The following is an 18822-nucleotide window of genomic DNA, read 5'->3' on the forward strand; positions in this document are numbered from 1 at the left end:
TTCATTTGTTGATCGTGTCACTGTTTATTTGTTGATACTTTTGCATTATTATTGTATAAAACGATTTTTATGACTGACATCAAGTTTGTTACTAGTATTGATTTCATTGAACATTAATTCAATAAAAAGTGGTGATGAAGAGACGATCATGGTGATGACCAGCCACAACGTGATAGAGAACAACATGGTCATCACGACCACCCTGCACACCACTACTGATGTTTCCGGGGACAAAACTGAAACGAAAACAGTTAAGAAGGAAACAACTTCCACTGTCATGGAGTCAAACTTTCAGGATGGAAAGCCAATGGAAGGTTGGTGCCGAGGTTTATACTTATTTAACCAATTTTAAGTGTTAATATTCAGTATGCAAATGTTTGATATGTGATTAATATAATGATATCAATAACAACTAATTTGTGCTGTGAAACTGTTTCCATGTTAAACTAACTCAGAGATTATTGTTACTATCGTTTAATTTTTTTATTATTTCAGGATCTTCAGTGAATTAAATTTAAAGTTAAGAAGAAAACATTGATGAGACTGATGATATTTTGACGTGACTGATTATGAAATTGAATGCAACAATGAATTAATTGATCACACATATATATATGGAGATATTTTCATGGATTCGTTTCCTTTATTTTCATATTCAGCTATTTTATAAGATCTATTTTTGTATCTCATTATATACAATAATTATGTTCATTGTTAATTAATTAGTCAGTGTACATTGTAGTCGTTGCCGTTGTACTGTGTCGTGTAACCCTTACGATGTTGGCTTACATTTTTATTCAAGCAAATACGATATATATATATATATATACATATATATACATATATATATCGTTATATATCGTATTTATATATAAAAAGCATTTCAACATTTTTAAACTACATTTTTTGCTACATACTTTATATTTGATGACTGTTTAAAATTAATTTATACTATCGTTTGTTTCAAATATTTTCATAAATTGTTTTCACGCCAGCAATCATGCGTTGTTGCACTGGACCACACAATCGATCATTCATCGTGCCAATCACATTTATTACGTTACAGATTTTATACATTTTTTTTAATAGAAAGTTGTTTCCACTGTGTTCACTTTTTTAATTTTCAAGACTGCCAATCAAAAATTTTTTTTATTTAAAATTTCCATGTAGCTGAAATCATCCATTTGACTTCATTGCCATCAACATCTTTTATTTAGTCTTGATTTTTATAACTTAATGTTTGAATTCTAAATGCTAGTCTCTTAATATTACGAAACCTAAAATTTCTTTCTCACATCACACGTTTCTTACGTACAGTCAGTGCACAACAGCGCATCATTTTTATGGCTGTCGTTAGTTAACTTCACTGCCGCTTGCTCATTTAGCGCACTTTCATTTCCACTACTGGCTCATAACGTTTCTTGTCACTATTGTTTGATGTACGTACGATCAGTCTACAACGAATTTTTCATTCTTAAATTAAATTAAAACATATCCTTTAATGATATTGTTGCTGGTTGATTTAATTCAATTATTGGCTTACTTAAATAACCAAACGGGAAATTGTCTTGTCATGCTTGTTTAAACGAGTGTTTTGTAATACACTTAAGCGAGTTCGTTCTCAATGCAATTTCAATATATATATGTGTATGTATGTATGTATGTATGTATGTATAGCCGTTAACCTAGTTTTTTTTGTGCCTTTTATATTCGCTTGCTTGCTTATAATTTGTCCTAATTTAGTTCAATGGACGTGAATAACATTACGCTATTCATTCGTGCCAAGTAGTCGAGTACATTCATTGTTCGATGCCATTTTGCTGTTTTTATGTAATAAGTTTCAACTTTAGTTCAGCTGACAAGTTATTCAGTTGTACACGGGGAAAATTTAGTCATTTTGCCATGTCTTTATAAATTACATGCCGTTTTAACATTGGTATTCATTCATTCTATTTGCATATTATGTCATTTCATAAGGTTTTATTTTACATCATTACTTTTCGTTGGTTCCACAAATTCATTATATGTAATACTTTTAAAAGTTAATTTACTGATGCAACGTTAGAAAATATTAAAACAAATATTTATAAGCATATATTTTATAAATAAATGGTTTTACTCTAGTTTGTGCTCATCGGAAGCGGTTTGCAAACAATAAATAAATCATCAAAATTTCATTTAAATATAAATTTATTTAGTGTCTAATGTTAAGTAAATTCAAATTAATGAAACATTCCTGATATCAAGTAATTTCTGTTCTGTCCTTGACCTATGCATTTTGTTCTATTTTAACCCAGGCAACTAGGTTAGACAATAAGTTATCTGTTTTTAACAAGATATGATCGAAAAGAAAAATAAGATTAATACACCAAATGAAGCCATCTCTTATCAACCAAACAATTTAACAAATATGTTATTTTAATGCATGGCGTCATATAGTCACCATGATGACAGGCTGGATCGTATGAATTTGTGTGTCAACAAGCAGCGTCAGTGTGGTCGATAAATGTTATAACAAATCGTGGTAGGCAGAGATAATTGTAACAAATGCAAGCTACAAACAAAAACATTACCAATACATAAGCCATCTAACAATTGGCATGATTGAAGTATGAAAAATAGTTCTTCTATTAACACGGGTTTGGGAAAAAAATGATCCATTCTTTCATGATAGTGACGTCGATGGTTGCAGATGGCGTCGGGCGGATGTGCATTGATACGAAACGCACATCCCCACATTAACCTCATCCTCCCCCACCTCTTCTCTGGGGGGGCTTATAGCTGCTTCCAGATGACCCTCCGGTTAGCGGGTTGTAATCTATGATTTTGTTTGGTAAGGGAGATGAAACATTTATTATCAAATAAAAACAAAACGTTGGCAATTACTTATATAAATGCGACAAAATAGCAATAAAAAAATAAACGAAAATGTGTAACCGTCTGGTCTGTATATTCTAGATTTTGGTACATTTTGAGGCTTTGCTTCAGGTTTCTGGGTATTTGTTTCAACCTGTAGTTCATGAAAAAAATTATTATTCGTTATCAACAAAACATATCAGAACTTATAAAATGTGTTACAAATATCAATTGGACTGAAAAATTGAAATTTTATTTTAAATTGCAGGTTGCCTCTATGTACTAAACAATTGGATACAATAGCTTTCAGCAATGTCAAAATGTTTCAATCCTAAATGAAATAATTTATTGTACATAATACATATAATATATTTTTTTTAGTTCATTAATATCTTAAATCGATTATGACTTTTAGTAAAACGTATTTTTGAATATTTTTTTCTCTATTTTTAACATTTTTTTTAAATATAAAAGAACAAGTGCATTTTTCTTATCAATCAATCTTCGTTTTGCGTCCAGAGACCCGGTTTCCCGAGGTAGGACGTTGTTTTCTTTGCCATCAACTTTTTGCGCCAAATTAGACGATCAGTTGTATCCATTTCATTTAAATTTAGAGCTTTCATGTCTTGCTCGATTGTTTGCGACCAGGACTTCTTTGGACGGCCTTTGGGACGTGTGCCAAGTACTTCAACATCTGCAAGAGAAGTTGTTGCCGACATTCGTCCTTTATATCATCTAAACCAGCACGATGCAGGATTTCGGTAGATTTGATGTGGTCCTTCAGACTAATTCGTTGCATCCATCGGAGCATTTTCATGTCGGTTCGTTGAAGTTGTTCCAGTTTGGTTGTCATTGGCCATGTTTCTGCACCATATAACAACACCGGACGTATCACAGATTTATAAAGTCTTGATCGTAGTGGTAGTGGGATGTCACGCCGCATCAATATAGAGGCAAGGAGATGCCATTTATTCCAGGCTACACGTATGCGTGCTCGAACGGCAGCTTCAGCTGTTCCAGTACAATTCAGAACATCCCCTAGATATTGAAACGATGTGACTTTCTCTATTTTAATGGCTTCAAAAACAGTGCTATTTCGAATTTGTTGTTGTGGATTGATGCAAGCAGGACAAACAAAACTGGACACTTTAGATAAAGTACCAATTATTTTTGAACAACGTTTGTGACACCATCGTCCAGTAGCTGTGGATTGGATGGGTTCACCAGTGTTCATTGCTTTGGTTTTGCTGATGTTGACTTTGAATCCATGATCGGCGAGTCTGGTGTTCCAATCTTCAAACATCTGTGCTGCATTCTGCTCAGACGTGGCTGTTAAAACGATATCATCAGCATATACTAGATTCCAAATGTCACCAGTGCGTATCGGTTTTGTGATTTCTTCCATCACAGTTATAAATAACAGTGGACTGAGAATCGAGCCTTGGTGAACTCCAACGCCGATGTCAAATGCATCTGTGTTTCCAACCGTTGTGGTGACAAGAGTCTTAGTATTCGTATACATTTCCATCACAAGTCGAACAAGATATTCTGGAATGAGTTGTCGACGTAGACTCCACCTGATTGCTTCACGGGGAACTCGATCAAATGCTTTTTCAAGATCTACAAAAATGTGTGATAGTTGTTGATGCTTTGCGAGGTACTTCTCTTGCAGTTGCCGAAGGATGTGAATTGCATCAATTGTTGATTTCCCCGTTAGAAAACCAAATTGATAATTTCCGATTGTGATGCACGACGTTAATCTTCTCTCAATGATTTTCTCGACAATTTTCAGGGAGTGTTCTAACAGACGTATACCTCGATATGATGGATCACCTTTGCCTTTGTATAGCGGGACTGTCATTCTATAGTTCCATTCAGTCGGCATTGAGCAATTTCACCAGATTTCACGGCAAAGTTGTAGTAACGTTTGGATACCTGCAGTACCAGATGCTTTGATAATGTCATTTGTGAGTCCAGAGGGCCCTGCTGCCTTTCCATCCTTCATAGCTTTCAGAGCTTCTGTAAGCTCCTCTACAGTGATATATAGAATCGGACCTTCGATGGGTGGAGCGTCAAAGTTAACATTGATGGGATTTGTTTCGTTTAACAGACGATTGAAGTATTCTCTCCCCTGTAGCTTGATCTCATCTTGTTCAAGAATCATTTCATTTTTGTCATTTTTGATACATGAGGCACCAACTATGTCTTTTTTCGTACGCTTTGCTTGTTTTGCTATACGATACAGAGATTTCATTTGTTCGCCTTTGCTTTTAGTGAGCCACTCTCTGCACTGATCTGTCCGAGCCAGTGCAACTTGACGTCTTGCATAGCTGTTCTTCTCAAGAAAAATTTTATGGTCATCTACAGACTTTGATTTTTGCCATTGCTTGTATGCAACTTTCTTTTCAGCTATTGCATTTTGTACACTGTCATTCCACCACCAAGTGTCACGTTCATGCTGACGTTTCGTACCAGTTTTCCCACAAACTGTAGTTGCAGTGTTCATTAAAACGGTTTTGTATGTACTCCAATCTGTACTGGCTTGCGATTGGTGGTCTAACTGTGTGGCGACAATCTGTTGAAATTTTTCTCGATAAATATTGCTTTTCAGCTTCCACGTTTTGATTCTCCAAGGCATTTGTTTAGACTTATGTTTTGACAGTTCGACAACCAGGTCTGCCACAAGGAGTCTATGCTGGGCGACACATGATTCGCCAGGTATAACTTTGACGTTTTTGAACAGCCTTCGGTGTGGTTGCTTGACAGCGAAGAAATCAATTTGCGTGGCTGATGGTCCACTTTTGTATGTTATGAGATGTTCCAACCTCTTTCTAAAATATGTGTTCAGTAAACAAAACCCGTGACTTTCAGCAAACTCAAGGATGCGGTTGCCATCTTCATTCCGTTTTCCATAGCCAAAACCGCCATGTACGTTGTCAAAACCATCTGTTTTCTCTCCAACGTGGCCATTGAGATCGCCTCCAATCAGGATTGTTTCAGATTTTTGTATTGTTGAGATGGTGTCAGAGAATGCAGTCCAGAAGTCATTTTTCATCTCTTCTGATTCGCCTGTCTGTGGTGTGCATGCAGAAAAAATAATCATTGTTTGCTTTTCTATGCGAAGCTTGATCCACATTAGACGTGAATTAATCCTTTTAATATCCAGTACTTCTTGGGCTAGCGGTTCTCTGACAAAAATTCCAACACCATTTTTGGCCATCTTTTGACCATTCCAGAATAGTTTATATTTTTCTTTGTCTGAGTTGACATGACAAACACCATTCGATTTCCTGAAGGCAGCAGATGTCAATCCTTCTATGCTCGAGCATTTCTGCGATTTCCATGCTGTGGCCAGTCAGTGATCCAACATTGAGCGTTCCAAGTCTAAGTACCATAGAAGGGCCATTCTGAATTTTTCTGCAACATTCCTCCGCTATTGCATACTTCCCAGGGATTCTTGGCACCCCTTGACCACTTAAGGCCTGCTGGGGACTAGGGGCCGTTTTTTTTCTTTGTGATGGCATAGGAATAATTTGGGGAAAAGTTTTTACATCCGGACACCCATCCGCATTTTCCTTATGAACAAACATTAAAATAGTTCAAGTTATGCTGCTCATAACTTCAAATAATTTTGTTTGACAATTTCATAAAAACTCACATTTCTTTGTTTCGATCTGTATCCTTTTCCTTCTTGATGCCTTTCCCAATCCTCCAATCTTTCTTTTCTTTTTTCCTCTTCTTTCTATAGACATTAAAATGAATAAAAAAAACTATTTTTAAGATAACATAAAAGTCATAAAAGAAATGAAAATGTAAATTAATATTCAATTTTTTAGCAATTATTTATGAGAAAACTCTAAAAAATGTTTATAAAAAAAATAAAACAATGTGTCAATAGATAAAAATGCTGTCATGAATATAAAAACTAAATAATTTTCACCAACGATGGAGAAAGAGGGATGTAATATTGGGTGCATGAAAAAAATGTAGAATATAACAAAAATGAGCTGAAATCTCAAATATAAATGAAATGAACAGGTGACTAAATGTCCAAATACCAAAAAGAAAACCAATAAAGCCCAGAAAAATGTCAAAACATCATAAGCAATAGTTTTACATGGTAATTGCAAAAAATTAAGGAAATCTTGATAAACTTAATAGGATTAAATTTGAATTCATAGTGGACTCTTTTCTTTTAAAAAAACCGCACATTTTCTAACTTGTTGTAGAAATGAGCACTGTTTGTGAAATAAGATGTTTCTAGAGAAGCAATAAAAAAAGCAGAGCAATACTTATATATATAATTGTAAGAAAAAAAAATGTTCCAATGTGTTTAAATGTTGTGCAGAGGTCCCATATTTCAATGGGGGAACCTTTTTACCATTTTTTCACTTATCATACGTTTATTGTCAAAAAACTGCACTTTCCATTGAAACAATCACTTACCAACTTTTAATACAAAGACTGCACTGGTCCCCCCTAGGTCCGCCACTGACGCCAACAAAAAAGAAGTACCTTAATCTGTTCCTCTTTGAATCTCTCAGCATCCTGTTCATATCTTTCCTGCATCCTTCTTCTGGCCTCTTCCATGGCCTCATGGCGTCTCTGAACTTCTGAGTTATCTTAACAAATTTTATTTGATTTAATAAAAAAGAGCTACTAAAAATATGAATGACCAATGAGTGTTAGATGAAATATTAGCATGTTAACAGTTTAAAAATTAAAAAGCAGCCAACCATATCTGTGTAAATCTACGTTTTCAGCTCTGGATTGATTCCAACTGCTGAAGATCTCTCTAATTTTTTCACGGAAATAAAAGAGTATGATAGCAATAATAACAATGAACCACCCATATGACTGAAGGAAAGCAGCAACTGTTTAGTTGAAAAATAAAACATTTGCCATGTATAAAAAATAATTTGATATATCAATCATTGTATATAACTATATAATTATATATATCCTAAAAAAACAATAAAAAAATAACATAAAAAAGAAAACAGGGTTTCACAATTTAAAACTTTTTAATTAAATGACTTGCCCATGTTGAAAGTACTGCCGAAAAATGCTGGGTCCTGATTTCTTAATGGGGGTCTGAATTGGGCATCACCAACATTTTCGTCACCAACATCATCTTCTACAATACCATCATCATCATCCATAATATAAAATAAATAAATATATTATTAATACCACGAGACACAAGAACTATAAAGAGGTAAATCAGTGAGACAAAAAATGAGAAATTATTATATTATATCGCAATTTAAAAAATTATATATTAGAATTCATGTATTGCATTCATAGAGTAGATGGGATCGGTTGTTGTTTTAAAACGTCACGTTCACAAAACAATCGGTCCCGTTGTTACACGTTTGGATGGCAAAAAATATGGGAAGGTAATATGAAAATGCTTAAAAATATTTAATGGGTTAATTCTAATTCTAATTATTTTTTTTATTATTATTATTCTTTAAAAATCAGAATCTGTCAGACGCAAAAACTGTAACAACATGCAAGGCAGTAAAACAAAATTAAACAATAAAGTGAGAAAATAAACACAAAAAGTGAGGAAGAGAAATGATAAAACATGAAAAATACAAATAAAATAAATAATAATAATAAGAGAAATAAAAGAAAAGTAATTGACGATGGAATATAAAATGAAGTAACGGCAAATTAATAGAATGGGTTCAATTTAAAATAAAAATTTATTATTTTCAATGTAATTTTTCTACCAACTCATACAAGTTGATAGTATTCTACATATATAAATATATATGTAGAATATATATATCACTAAGATTATAAGTATACGTGAAAAATGAAAATATCTATCTACAAGCTCTTATCTAAATCAGATAATTAAAGCAATATTTTAATTAACGATGAAAAAAAGGTACTGTTAAGTTATCCTAGAAGATATTGATTTGTGGTATAATTGATTATACTGTGCTCATTAAAACATTAAGGGACCATTGAGTTAATTCGATTCAATCAATCAATCAATCAATCAATCAATTAACTTATAAAGTGCTATTTCCGCGATATTCAACAGCGTTCCTAATGAATTTTGAAAACAGATGAGTCTTGAGATCCGCTCTGAACTTCGTAAGTGATGGAGAAGTAGTCAGAAAAATAGGTAGAGAGTTCCAGAGAAAAGGACCAGAAAAAGCAAAAGCAGATTTGGCAAAAGAGTGTTTCAACTATTTTGTTTTTTCGGAATGGAAGTGGTCATCGGATTGGTTGTTAGCGGTGGAATATTCATATTGCCAGCAATCGTCCTACAACGCGGAGGATTATCAGAACATTTATGAATTAATTTGATTTCCGCTGGTTTCACGTCCTTCTTTGGACTTTTCTGTATCGCTGAGATTAGATTGCTTATCCGCTGGTGAAAAAATATCTCTATACTGTGTGGTTTGTTTTGGGCAGTGGTTTAAATGTAGCTGTATTATTTTTGTAAAACAAAACTAGATAGAGTCACTAAGCTACTTACTAATAATGGATATAAAAATTCCATGATCCAGAATATTATAGAACGCAAAGAACAAAAATCAGCAATACAACAATAATGAAACCAACAATAACAAAAATAACATAGTAATATATTATAAAAACTTTTCAACCGATTTCGAACAGAATGAAAAAATAATGAAAAGAATCATAAATAATAATGCTGAAGCAACCAACGAAAACGATAATATTAAACTACGAATATACTACTCCGACCAAAGAACGTCATCTCTTGTGATGAAAACAACTGCTATAGCGACCCAGAATCAATAATGGATCACAGCCAAATTGTTCAAATGTAATATTGGTGAGTGTGGGCACCATGATTTCATCACAAGAGATGACGTTCTTTGGTTGGAGTAATATATTCGTAGTTTAATACTATCGTTTTCGTTTGTTGCTTAAACGTCATTTTATATTATTTTTTTCTGATGTTGAACAATATGAAAAGCCTTTAATGGCAAGAGCTGATTTATTGACTGGTCGATGCAGTTAAAATGATGAAGGCAGACGGAAGTGATGGTTGTGGTTAACAGATGAGCGAAGGCGAATGAGTTTGTGATGGGAAGATATGGTGGTTGAAGTACGAACTTTATCTTGAATTCAGAGTATATCGGATAATTAAATTAATAATGTAAAATGAATAACATTTGATAATTTCACTCAACCCAGTGTCCATATGGGCCTTTAACCGCAGAAGTGTTAAATTTTCAGCAAGAAGTCAAAGCTTCATGACGAGTATTACGATCACAACTGTGTTATATATCGTAGTTAAAGGTAAATATTTCAATTTGAATAATAACTTTTAATATTTAGTTAAATTTTTTGCTTGCTTTTGCATAAAAAACCATTCCATCATTTGGCCAACACCATCGGAGATATAGTCAGGTCCTATACTACTCAGCTGTTTTCGCTTACTCCGGCTGGAATGCACTCAACGGTCTCGTTAAAAAAGCGTCATGTTCACAAACTTCAGCTAGCTAAGTTTTTTTAATTTAATTTGAAATGAGGTGCTGTCTTTATTTTTTCCAGTCAATCCCTTTTTGTTTTCGTTGGTATGTACTATCGTTTGTATGTGATCTTTACTGACACCATGTGTCATCTTCAATTAGTCTATGCATTTTCCATCCCACTGAACGCTGGCAGATTAATATCTAATATAATTAATAGATCTATTAATATCTATTAATATCATAGCACTAACCCGGAATAACGAATAACATCGATGTCGTTAAGTATGATTTTTTTAACTGTTAATTAAAATATTGCCGTGAACATTAGTAGGAAAATCGCATCATCTTAACTACTTTGTTTCAATATTGATTTTGTTATTCTGTCTCGTTTTTTGATTTTTTTTATCACTTTTCTCCGTTTCATATCTATTACCATAGATATATTATATATATCTACGACTATTACTCCCACAACAACCGAAACTACGATGTAGAGCGGCCTAACATTTAAAATGGATTTGCAACGGAGCTATGTATAACACTCCGTTTGTTGTCAGTAAAGTTTATGTATAATGGAAAGAATAAGAGCTATATCTGTATCAAATACAATGGTCCACTGATTTTTTGTTGAATTGTTTAATTAGTAAGTAGAATCGGACTCAAGTTATTCAAAGCGCTATTTTTAATGTGACAAAATCAATTTTAATTTGGTTTGATAGAACGGTTGGGCTTAAAAGGGTTTATCCGATTGATAGTTTGATCAATCGATTGGTTGGTTAAATGATACATTATTCCATTGAATCCATTAATGTTATGACTCATTTAGTCATTTATATTCCTACGTCACATTGATAATAAGTTTATATTTAATTAGTTAATGTAACAAGTTATTTACCTTCTATTGATGCGGTTTCATTTTGTATATTACATAAACCAGGTATATCAAATTAATTTTTGTTTTATCATAGCCTCATAAAACAAAATAAATTAAACTATGTGTATTTCAATGGTCATAGTTTATCGTATCGTAGTATTTTATACTTTTTTTTACATTCAATGGATAGCATCATATTCATGAAATTAAACAAAATGAGTAAAATTTCAAAATTCATTTATCTATTGAAATAATTGTTTGAAAGCACACCAATAATTATAATTGTAAATTAACCAAATAAACAAGTGTTATATTTATATATACCGAGTACCGGAATGGAAAAAAACAAAGTATTTTAAAAAGTATTGTTAAAAAAAGTATTTCAAATACTTGTCGTTTCATGAATGATGATAAATAAGTGATATCGATCTAATTTCAAACGTGAAAACGAGGGACTTTTCGAAACAGACTTCGAATTTAAAATTTAAATAGATTTTTATTGCTATCTGCAAATTTATTAAATATTATATATTAAGTAAACTGTTAAATAAATGAAAAAATGAATGAATAATAAAAATTACAGCTGTCTTTAAAAATTCTGTTTTTAAAAGTTAGAAACATTGTCATGATTATTCAATTCAAGTTCTATTCATTCAATCAAGTTATTAAAAAAATTAAAAAACAATATTAAAGACTTTAAATTTTAAAAAGACTCAAATTTTTTTGCACTACATTAATGCAAGTAGTGCAAGAAAATTTTGGTACTAGATTGAATTATTTTATTAGATATATTTTTGAAAAGATTCTAGTTAAGAAGTATTTTTGGTAATAAAGTGAAAGTTTCATTTCTGAGTTTAATGTAATAATCCAACTATGAAAAGTAAAAGTACATTGAAATCTGCTTTTAAAAATTGTCACCCAATATCAATGGAATCCTATGTTAATCCAAGGATGTTTGGAAATAAAATGGATAATGGAAAAATCAGTTTGAATTTGATGAAAATGAAAACTAACAAGCAAAACATCAACACAAACATTAAAAACAATTTAAATGCTAATAATAGCAGTGTGAACAAGATCTCGTTGAACTTAATCATAAATAAACAAACTGATGATAATGAGGTAAAAAGAACAGCAACTATTCTCAGACAGTCTCCTCATCCAGCATTTCAGAGGTTTTTAATTTTACACTTTGGATTTATGGAAATTTTACCACGAGCTGTTCACATATTAGTTTAATAGTAGTTAAGTTACAGATTAAAGTTATTTATTTTTGAATAAATTATTTTGAAAGAAAGTTGTTATGCTCATATCGAGATCCCGGCTGTCTCATTCTTGGTCCATGTGATGCTCAAAGACTCTGTAAGGAGCAAAGTTACAAAAATGCTGATGAAGCGAAGGAAGATTGCAGAAATTTTCTGAAACAAAAGCAACAAGAACTTGTAAGCTGGTGCTCTAACTTACTCCTTTCTATTTTCAGAATATGTCATTCTCATTCTAATATAAACTGCCTGAAGGTTAAAAAACGGTAGGTAGGGCAGGAACAATTTTTTCTTTCTTACTTAACAGGAACAGATGGAAGATTGTCACAAAAAATGGCAGGAACTTCAACACAAGAAGGATTGTTTGGCAGCTGACAATGCTCTGAAATGTGAGGAACAGAAGAAGGCAAACTACTTAAAAGAGAAATATGCTCACTGCAAGCTAATGAGAGATGATGATGTCAAGTACCTCCACGATGTATGTACTTGAATTATTATTATTATTATAATTAACGGGGTTTAAAGTGGTTCAGAAGATTATATAGTCTGTGTAAGGACCACTACTAGTTAAATCTCCTAGTATCCTATCTGTCCGAGTTTGGCTTTGAAGCTGTTGAGTGAATTCACAGAGACTGCATCATCGCTTAGCTCGTTCCAGGCGTTGACCACTCTACTGCTGAAAAATCTGCTCTTTATTTTTCCATCTGAGTTTTTAAAAATCTTAAATCTGTGTCCTCGTAGTTTATCACTGTTTACTATCAATCAATCAATCAATCAATCAATCAATCAATCAATCAATCAATCAATCAGCTTATAAAGCGCTATTTCTGCGATGTTCAACAGCGCTCCTCAATGAATTTTGAAAACAGATGGGTCTTCAGATCCGCTCTAAACTTCGCAAGTGATGGAGAAGTAGTCAGAGAAGTAGGTAGAGAGTTCCAGAGAAAAGGACTAGAAAAAGCAAAAGCAGATTTGGCAAAAGAGTGTTTAACACGAGTTAAGAAAAAGCGAGAAGAAGAAGACGATCGTAAACCGGGGCGTTTAGGTTCAATTAATATATCTGATAAATACTTAGGAAATAATTTAGATTGAGTCTTATACATGAACGTGCAAATTTTGAAAATTATTCTATATTTTATAGGTAGCCAGAGCAAGAAAACAAGATATGGAGATATATGAGAAAAGAAAGGGACACGAGCAACTAGACGAGCAACAGAGTTAAAAGCTTTACTTAAAGGATAGAGTATAGAGTCAGGAAGACCATAGTAGAGCGAGTTACAATAATCAATCCTAGATAAGACTAACGAAGTAACAAGAAGGAGAAGAGTAGGATCATCAAGAAAAGGCAAACGTTTTTTTATTCTACGTAGATGAAAGTAAGAGCTTCTAGCAACACTATTAATCTGAGAAGAGAAAGACATAGTAGAATCAAAGATAAAACCTAGACTACAAAACTTATGAGAGACATCAAGAGTTTTAGAATCAGGTAAGATAATAGGAGGTATAGTAATAGAGTGTTTAGATTTATTAAAACAAATTAATTCAAACTTAGAAGGATTAAGTTTAAGACACATAGAGTCAGACCAAGCGATAATTGAAGAAAGACATAGAGACTAGCCTGAAAAATCTCGAGTATGGTGTTGTTTCTCTGTTCGTGATCAATTTGTATTTTTGGATTAGATCTCCTCTGCATCTTCTTTTTTCTAATGATGTTAAGTCGCATTTTTTCAATCTCTCATCGTATTTCATTTTTCCGATTCTTCTAATCATTCTTGTGGCTCTACGTTGTACTTTTTCTAAAACTTCCTTATCTTTTTGCAGATGAGGTCTGACTAGGGTTTTGTACAGTTTCAGTATGATATGCTTTTCTCTGCTGACCATTGTTCTTCTTATAAATCCTAAGATCGTATTTGCTTTGGCCGCTACAACTGTGCATTGTCTTGACGGTTTTGTGCTTTGATGAACAGTGATTCCTAGATCCTTTTTTTTCTCTGTCGATCGTAGTTCTCTTTCACCAATTTTATATTTATATCTAGCGTTCTTCCTCCCTAAGTGCATGACTGCACATTTGTCAACGTTGAAAAGCATTTGCCAGTTCTTGGACCATTTTTGCAATATTTCCGCATCTTCATCGTTGTTGACTTTTGCACATAATTTGGTATCATCTGCAAACTTTGAAATCTTAGAGACTATTCCTTCGTCGATGTCGTTAATGTATATCACAAATAATAGCGGTCCCAATATCGATCCCTGAGGCACGCCGCTTATTACGTCTATCCACTTCGAGTTTATTCCTTTTATCCGCACCTGTTGTCTCCTATCTTTCAGCCAATTTTTTATCCATTGTAGCAGATTTCCTTCTACTCCACATGCCTGTAACTTTTTGGATAACCTTTTATGTGGCACTTTATCGAATGCTTTTGCTAAATCTAAATATATTACGTCTATTTCAACCAAATATAAATATCTTGAGTTTGTGTTTGTTACTGTATTTTAATGCAGTTAATATGATGCATGTATGCATGATGTATGTGCACTTATTTCAGTTATCTACAAAAGCAGTGAACATGTCTGTGTGGAAGGATCAGATGGAAGAGAAGAAGAGGATGCAGAAGATGATGTGTGAGGAGGACTACAGAATGGATATGGAGATGGAGAAAGTTGTTGTTGCTTTATTGCGTTGTTTTTAGCGTTGCTACTGCTGTCGTTTTGTTGCTCGTGTTTTCCTCACTGAATTTTTGTTGTTAGGGTAGCTTTTCTTGTTTTGCCAGTGTTTTCAGAGTTAATGAAGTTGCTGTTATATTTAATAAAATGTTATGTTACAGTTTTGACATTTGTCATGTTGTGTTAACAATTTTGTTGTTGAGCATGATGACAGCAGAGTTGATGATGATGGTGGTGGTACATAGTGCATTGATTGATTGATTGATGGAATGTCTTGTTAATGTTTCTGATTAGTTGAGATTGGAGTCAACTATAAATGAAGAAGAATTGAAGGCAAGAAAGAAGAAGGAATACATGCAACAACTGGTCCAACAAATCAACTGCAACAAATTGGTTGCTGTTTTTTTCCTTTTTTGACGTCATCATAATTTTGTAATTTCAATTCTGTTCAACCTGTTGCCATTGATCTCTTAAATGTTTTCCAAACGCTAAAATTTAAAAATTGTACTTACTCCATTAAAAATTTACAATTTTGCAGTTTTTGACAGTAGCATATATACGGTGAAACAAACTTGAGACAAAAGTTTCATGTAATTTTTTCTAGAAAAAAGTGGAGGAGGAAGAGGAGAAATACTTGGAGGGGTGTGCCATTCGGAAGTGTTGGGAGCGAATGAATGAGGAAGATTTAGAGAAGTACGAACAGAATCACAGCAGAAACAACAATTTCAAGAAACAGCTGGATATCTGCAGTCAACAAAAAGTTTGCATCAATCATTTTGCTCTGTTTCATTCAACATCACCATAGTATATCTGTATATTTGTATGGCGGTTCACAAATTGATCGCGACTGATATAAAGATTTTAAAGGATTTTATAGTTTTCAATTGAAGTTTAACAAAATGTTTATAGAAGTTTATGAACTTGACTTGGGAAACATTCATGATGATGTATCTATGTAGTGAGTGTGACAGTGTAAATAAAACGTTTGAACAGTTGAAGAAGCGAGCTGAAGATGATGAAGAAGAGAGGGCGCTGTTGATTCGCACCAGGGCTGTGCAAGATGAACTCGATGTCTGTTTGCTCATTTGTTCGTTCATTAATTTATTCATTTGTTTTATTTTTTTCATTCATTCATTCTTTCATTTACAATATCTTTCATTCATTTTTTGATCGAGTTTTTAATTGCTAGCTTCTTTTCCTCTAACTGTATGAATGTATGAACTAACACATGAATTCATGAAATTGAATTCATGTGTTAGTTGAACCTTTGTTCAAGATATGTATTCTGACACGACGCTCTTGTTAATTTGAAATAATTAATTTCTCTAGCTGTTCTTGCATCACAACATAATGTTCAATCAGAAAGTCACATTTTGTTACATTTTATTAAATGACGTTTAAAGAAATTGAAGGATTCTCACAAGTGCACTCGAGAAAGAAAGATTGAAGAGCAAAAGCAGATCTCGGAGATGCTCCTCTGCAAGCTGGAGGCCTCTCTGCAGGAATCCACGAGGGCTGAAGCACTTCGCATCCAACGAGCAATGGATCAGCTGGAGAACGACATGCACAGAAGGGAGAGAGAGGACATGTCAAACAGAAGAGAGGCCGAGTGGAAGCTAAAGAAACTTCGTGATTGTCAGTTGCATGAGAAGAGAGGATTCAACGCCATACAGGCTGCTAGAGATAAGGCTTACTTCGAATCTGATCTCAGGTCAAAAATATATTTGCTCATCTGTTTGTTAATCAGCTGTGTGCGCGTGTGCGTGTGTGTGCGTGTGTGTGTGTGTGTGTGTAGTTTTTGAAATGATGAAATGACAAGTTAATGACAGCCTATTTATATGTCGTTTCTTTCTTGGTTTTCATCAGCAAAAGTTTAAACATGAAAAATTTGCAATGAAGTTTCAAGAATCTTGTTTAAAGTTTTGCTGCAGTCATTGCAATTCGCTATTTTCAGTTGAAGACATTTTCATGCACTTCCATGCACTCATCTGAATGTTACAGGATGTTGTTTTGTAACTCCCAATGCAAACGTAATATTGTAATATCATGTTATCATTGTACGATCATTTCAAATTGTTTCATATAGAAAGTTGATAAAAGAGATAGAGCTTGACGAAGGGCCGATGGGAGAGAGGGCAAAGAAGTTGAGGCATGGAGAGTTGTTGCGGCAACAGCTAAAGGAGGTTGAATGCATGAAGAAGGAAGATATGTCCGTCAGATACAAGGATGGTTCGTCGTGTTGTGTTCATCTGTTTGTATGTTCGTGTGTTGTTGGTTCGTCGTGTGGTGTTCATTTGTTTGTATGTTCATGAGTTGGGACCATCTGTTAATACAATTTTTTTTCATGTTCATATTTTGTTCGTTGGTCACGTTCGTCTTAAAATGATTATTATGTCGATGGATTGTGTTAGTATTGTCATCAAATATTAGTGAAAACATTGTTGAAGTTGTTTTATGTTGCTACTGTGATGTCTTCATTGAGATAACAATGCACTCTGATCGTTTTGTTGATACTGACATCTTTTCGTGTTGATTCGCTTTTCCTTGTCTGGCTGATCTTTTGGTGCTGATGTATAAAGTGATGAATACACAAACAGGATGGGCGATTGCTGAAGAAGAATGCATGCACAGGAAGGTGGTCGAGGATGAGCTTGAAAAGAAGATCTGTCAACTCAGGTTAACTTTAATATCAGAGGCGTAGCTAATAAAAAGGGGCTATAGTGCTGTAGTTCTACACGATGAAAAATAGGGTATAGTTTAAAAACCTCTACATAAATTTAGCTTAATCTGTTTTAGCATCCTTACAACGGTAACATTTGAATAATTTTCTTAAAAAAACACTGTTAGAAAAATAAAAAAATTGGAATAAGCAAAAACTTTTTAAAAAATCAAAGCCTACGCAGAAAAATTTTAGGTCTTTCGTGATGAAAGTAGAGTTAACACATTGAATGCTCTATTAACTAAGAAGCCGTAAACGACAGCCAACCACCATTCAACCTCTACGAACGTGAGATGATAAATTCTCAATTGTTCATACAGAGAGAAAGGAATTCCAGAGAATAATTTATGCAAGATCCGTGGAAAGGTGAAGCAAAAGATGACCACACTCAAGTTCCTCAAGTGATAGCTACCTCCATCCATTCAATGCAATTCTTCATATGAAACATTCCATCTGTCTGATGCAATTCTTCAAATGATTGATGTCTTACATCTATCCTATTTAACTCATCTAATGATTCTGTTCAAGATGTTTTGTTTTGTTATTATTTATTAAATAATATTTTATATTATTTGTAGTCGGCATAATTTCTACTTTTAGTTTTTACATATTTTATTGCTCTTTAGATGTTTTGTCAATAATAGTTATTAAGTTTTGTTTTGTTTTTGTTTGTATAAACACGCACATGTTTATATTCTAAATTTATGTACACGAACGCTACACAAGTAGATAGAGACCCATACACACACGTACGCACACACACACACATATACATATATACTTTATCTCTGCACGCACACGCGTTTACAGACACGCGTACAAGTGTGCAGTATTTATTTATACGTAGCAGCGATTGTGTTCTAAGTAATAAGTCTGGGATGAAAGTCAGAATGAAGACAATTCATCGAAAAGAGTTTGATTAAAGAGTAGAGTAGACTAACAATAGTTACTAATCACCCTACAAGGTGATAATTGTAG

General features: G+C 33.4%; 2 protein-coding genes across 2 annotated transcripts; one reads left to right on the forward strand and one right to left on the reverse strand.

Annotated features, from left to right (window-relative positions):
- Positions 1 to 1966: 1966 nt before the first annotated feature.
- HELRODRAFT_190766 (hypothetical protein) lies at positions 1967 to 8018 on the reverse strand (the record flags this gene model as incomplete). Its single annotated transcript, XM_009015232.1, has 8 exons — positions 1967 to 2322; positions 2759 to 2818; positions 2938 to 3010; positions 5561 to 5835; positions 6134 to 6366; positions 6515 to 6598; positions 7372 to 7515; positions 7894 to 8018. The coding sequence occupies 8 exons, from the start codon at positions 8016 to 8018 to the stop codon at positions 2270 to 2272; spliced, it is 1047 nt and encodes a 348-aa protein (XP_009013480.1). The 3' UTR covers positions 1967 to 2269.
- Positions 8019 to 12165: 4147 nt separating this feature from the next.
- On the forward strand, positions 12166 to 18505 carry HELRODRAFT_190767 (hypothetical protein; the record flags this gene model as incomplete). Its single annotated transcript, XM_009015233.1, has 11 exons — positions 12166 to 12374; positions 12494 to 12641; positions 12769 to 12939; positions 15008 to 15121; positions 15420 to 15518; positions 15730 to 15885; positions 16119 to 16196; positions 16529 to 16836; positions 17212 to 17354; positions 17723 to 17801; positions 18165 to 18505. 11 exons carry the CDS (start codon positions 12166 to 12168, stop codon positions 18247 to 18249), a joined length of 1590 nt encoding a protein of 529 aa, XP_009013481.1. The 3' UTR covers positions 18250 to 18505.
- Between the last annotated feature and the right edge of the window lie 317 nt (positions 18506 to 18822).

Source organism: Helobdella robusta (genome assembly GCF_000326865.2).
Source record: "Helobdella robusta unplaced genomic scaffold HELROscaffold_15, whole genome shotgun sequence".
Classification (NCBI taxonomy): domain Eukaryota; kingdom Metazoa; phylum Annelida; class Clitellata; order Rhynchobdellida; family Glossiphoniidae; genus Helobdella; species Helobdella robusta.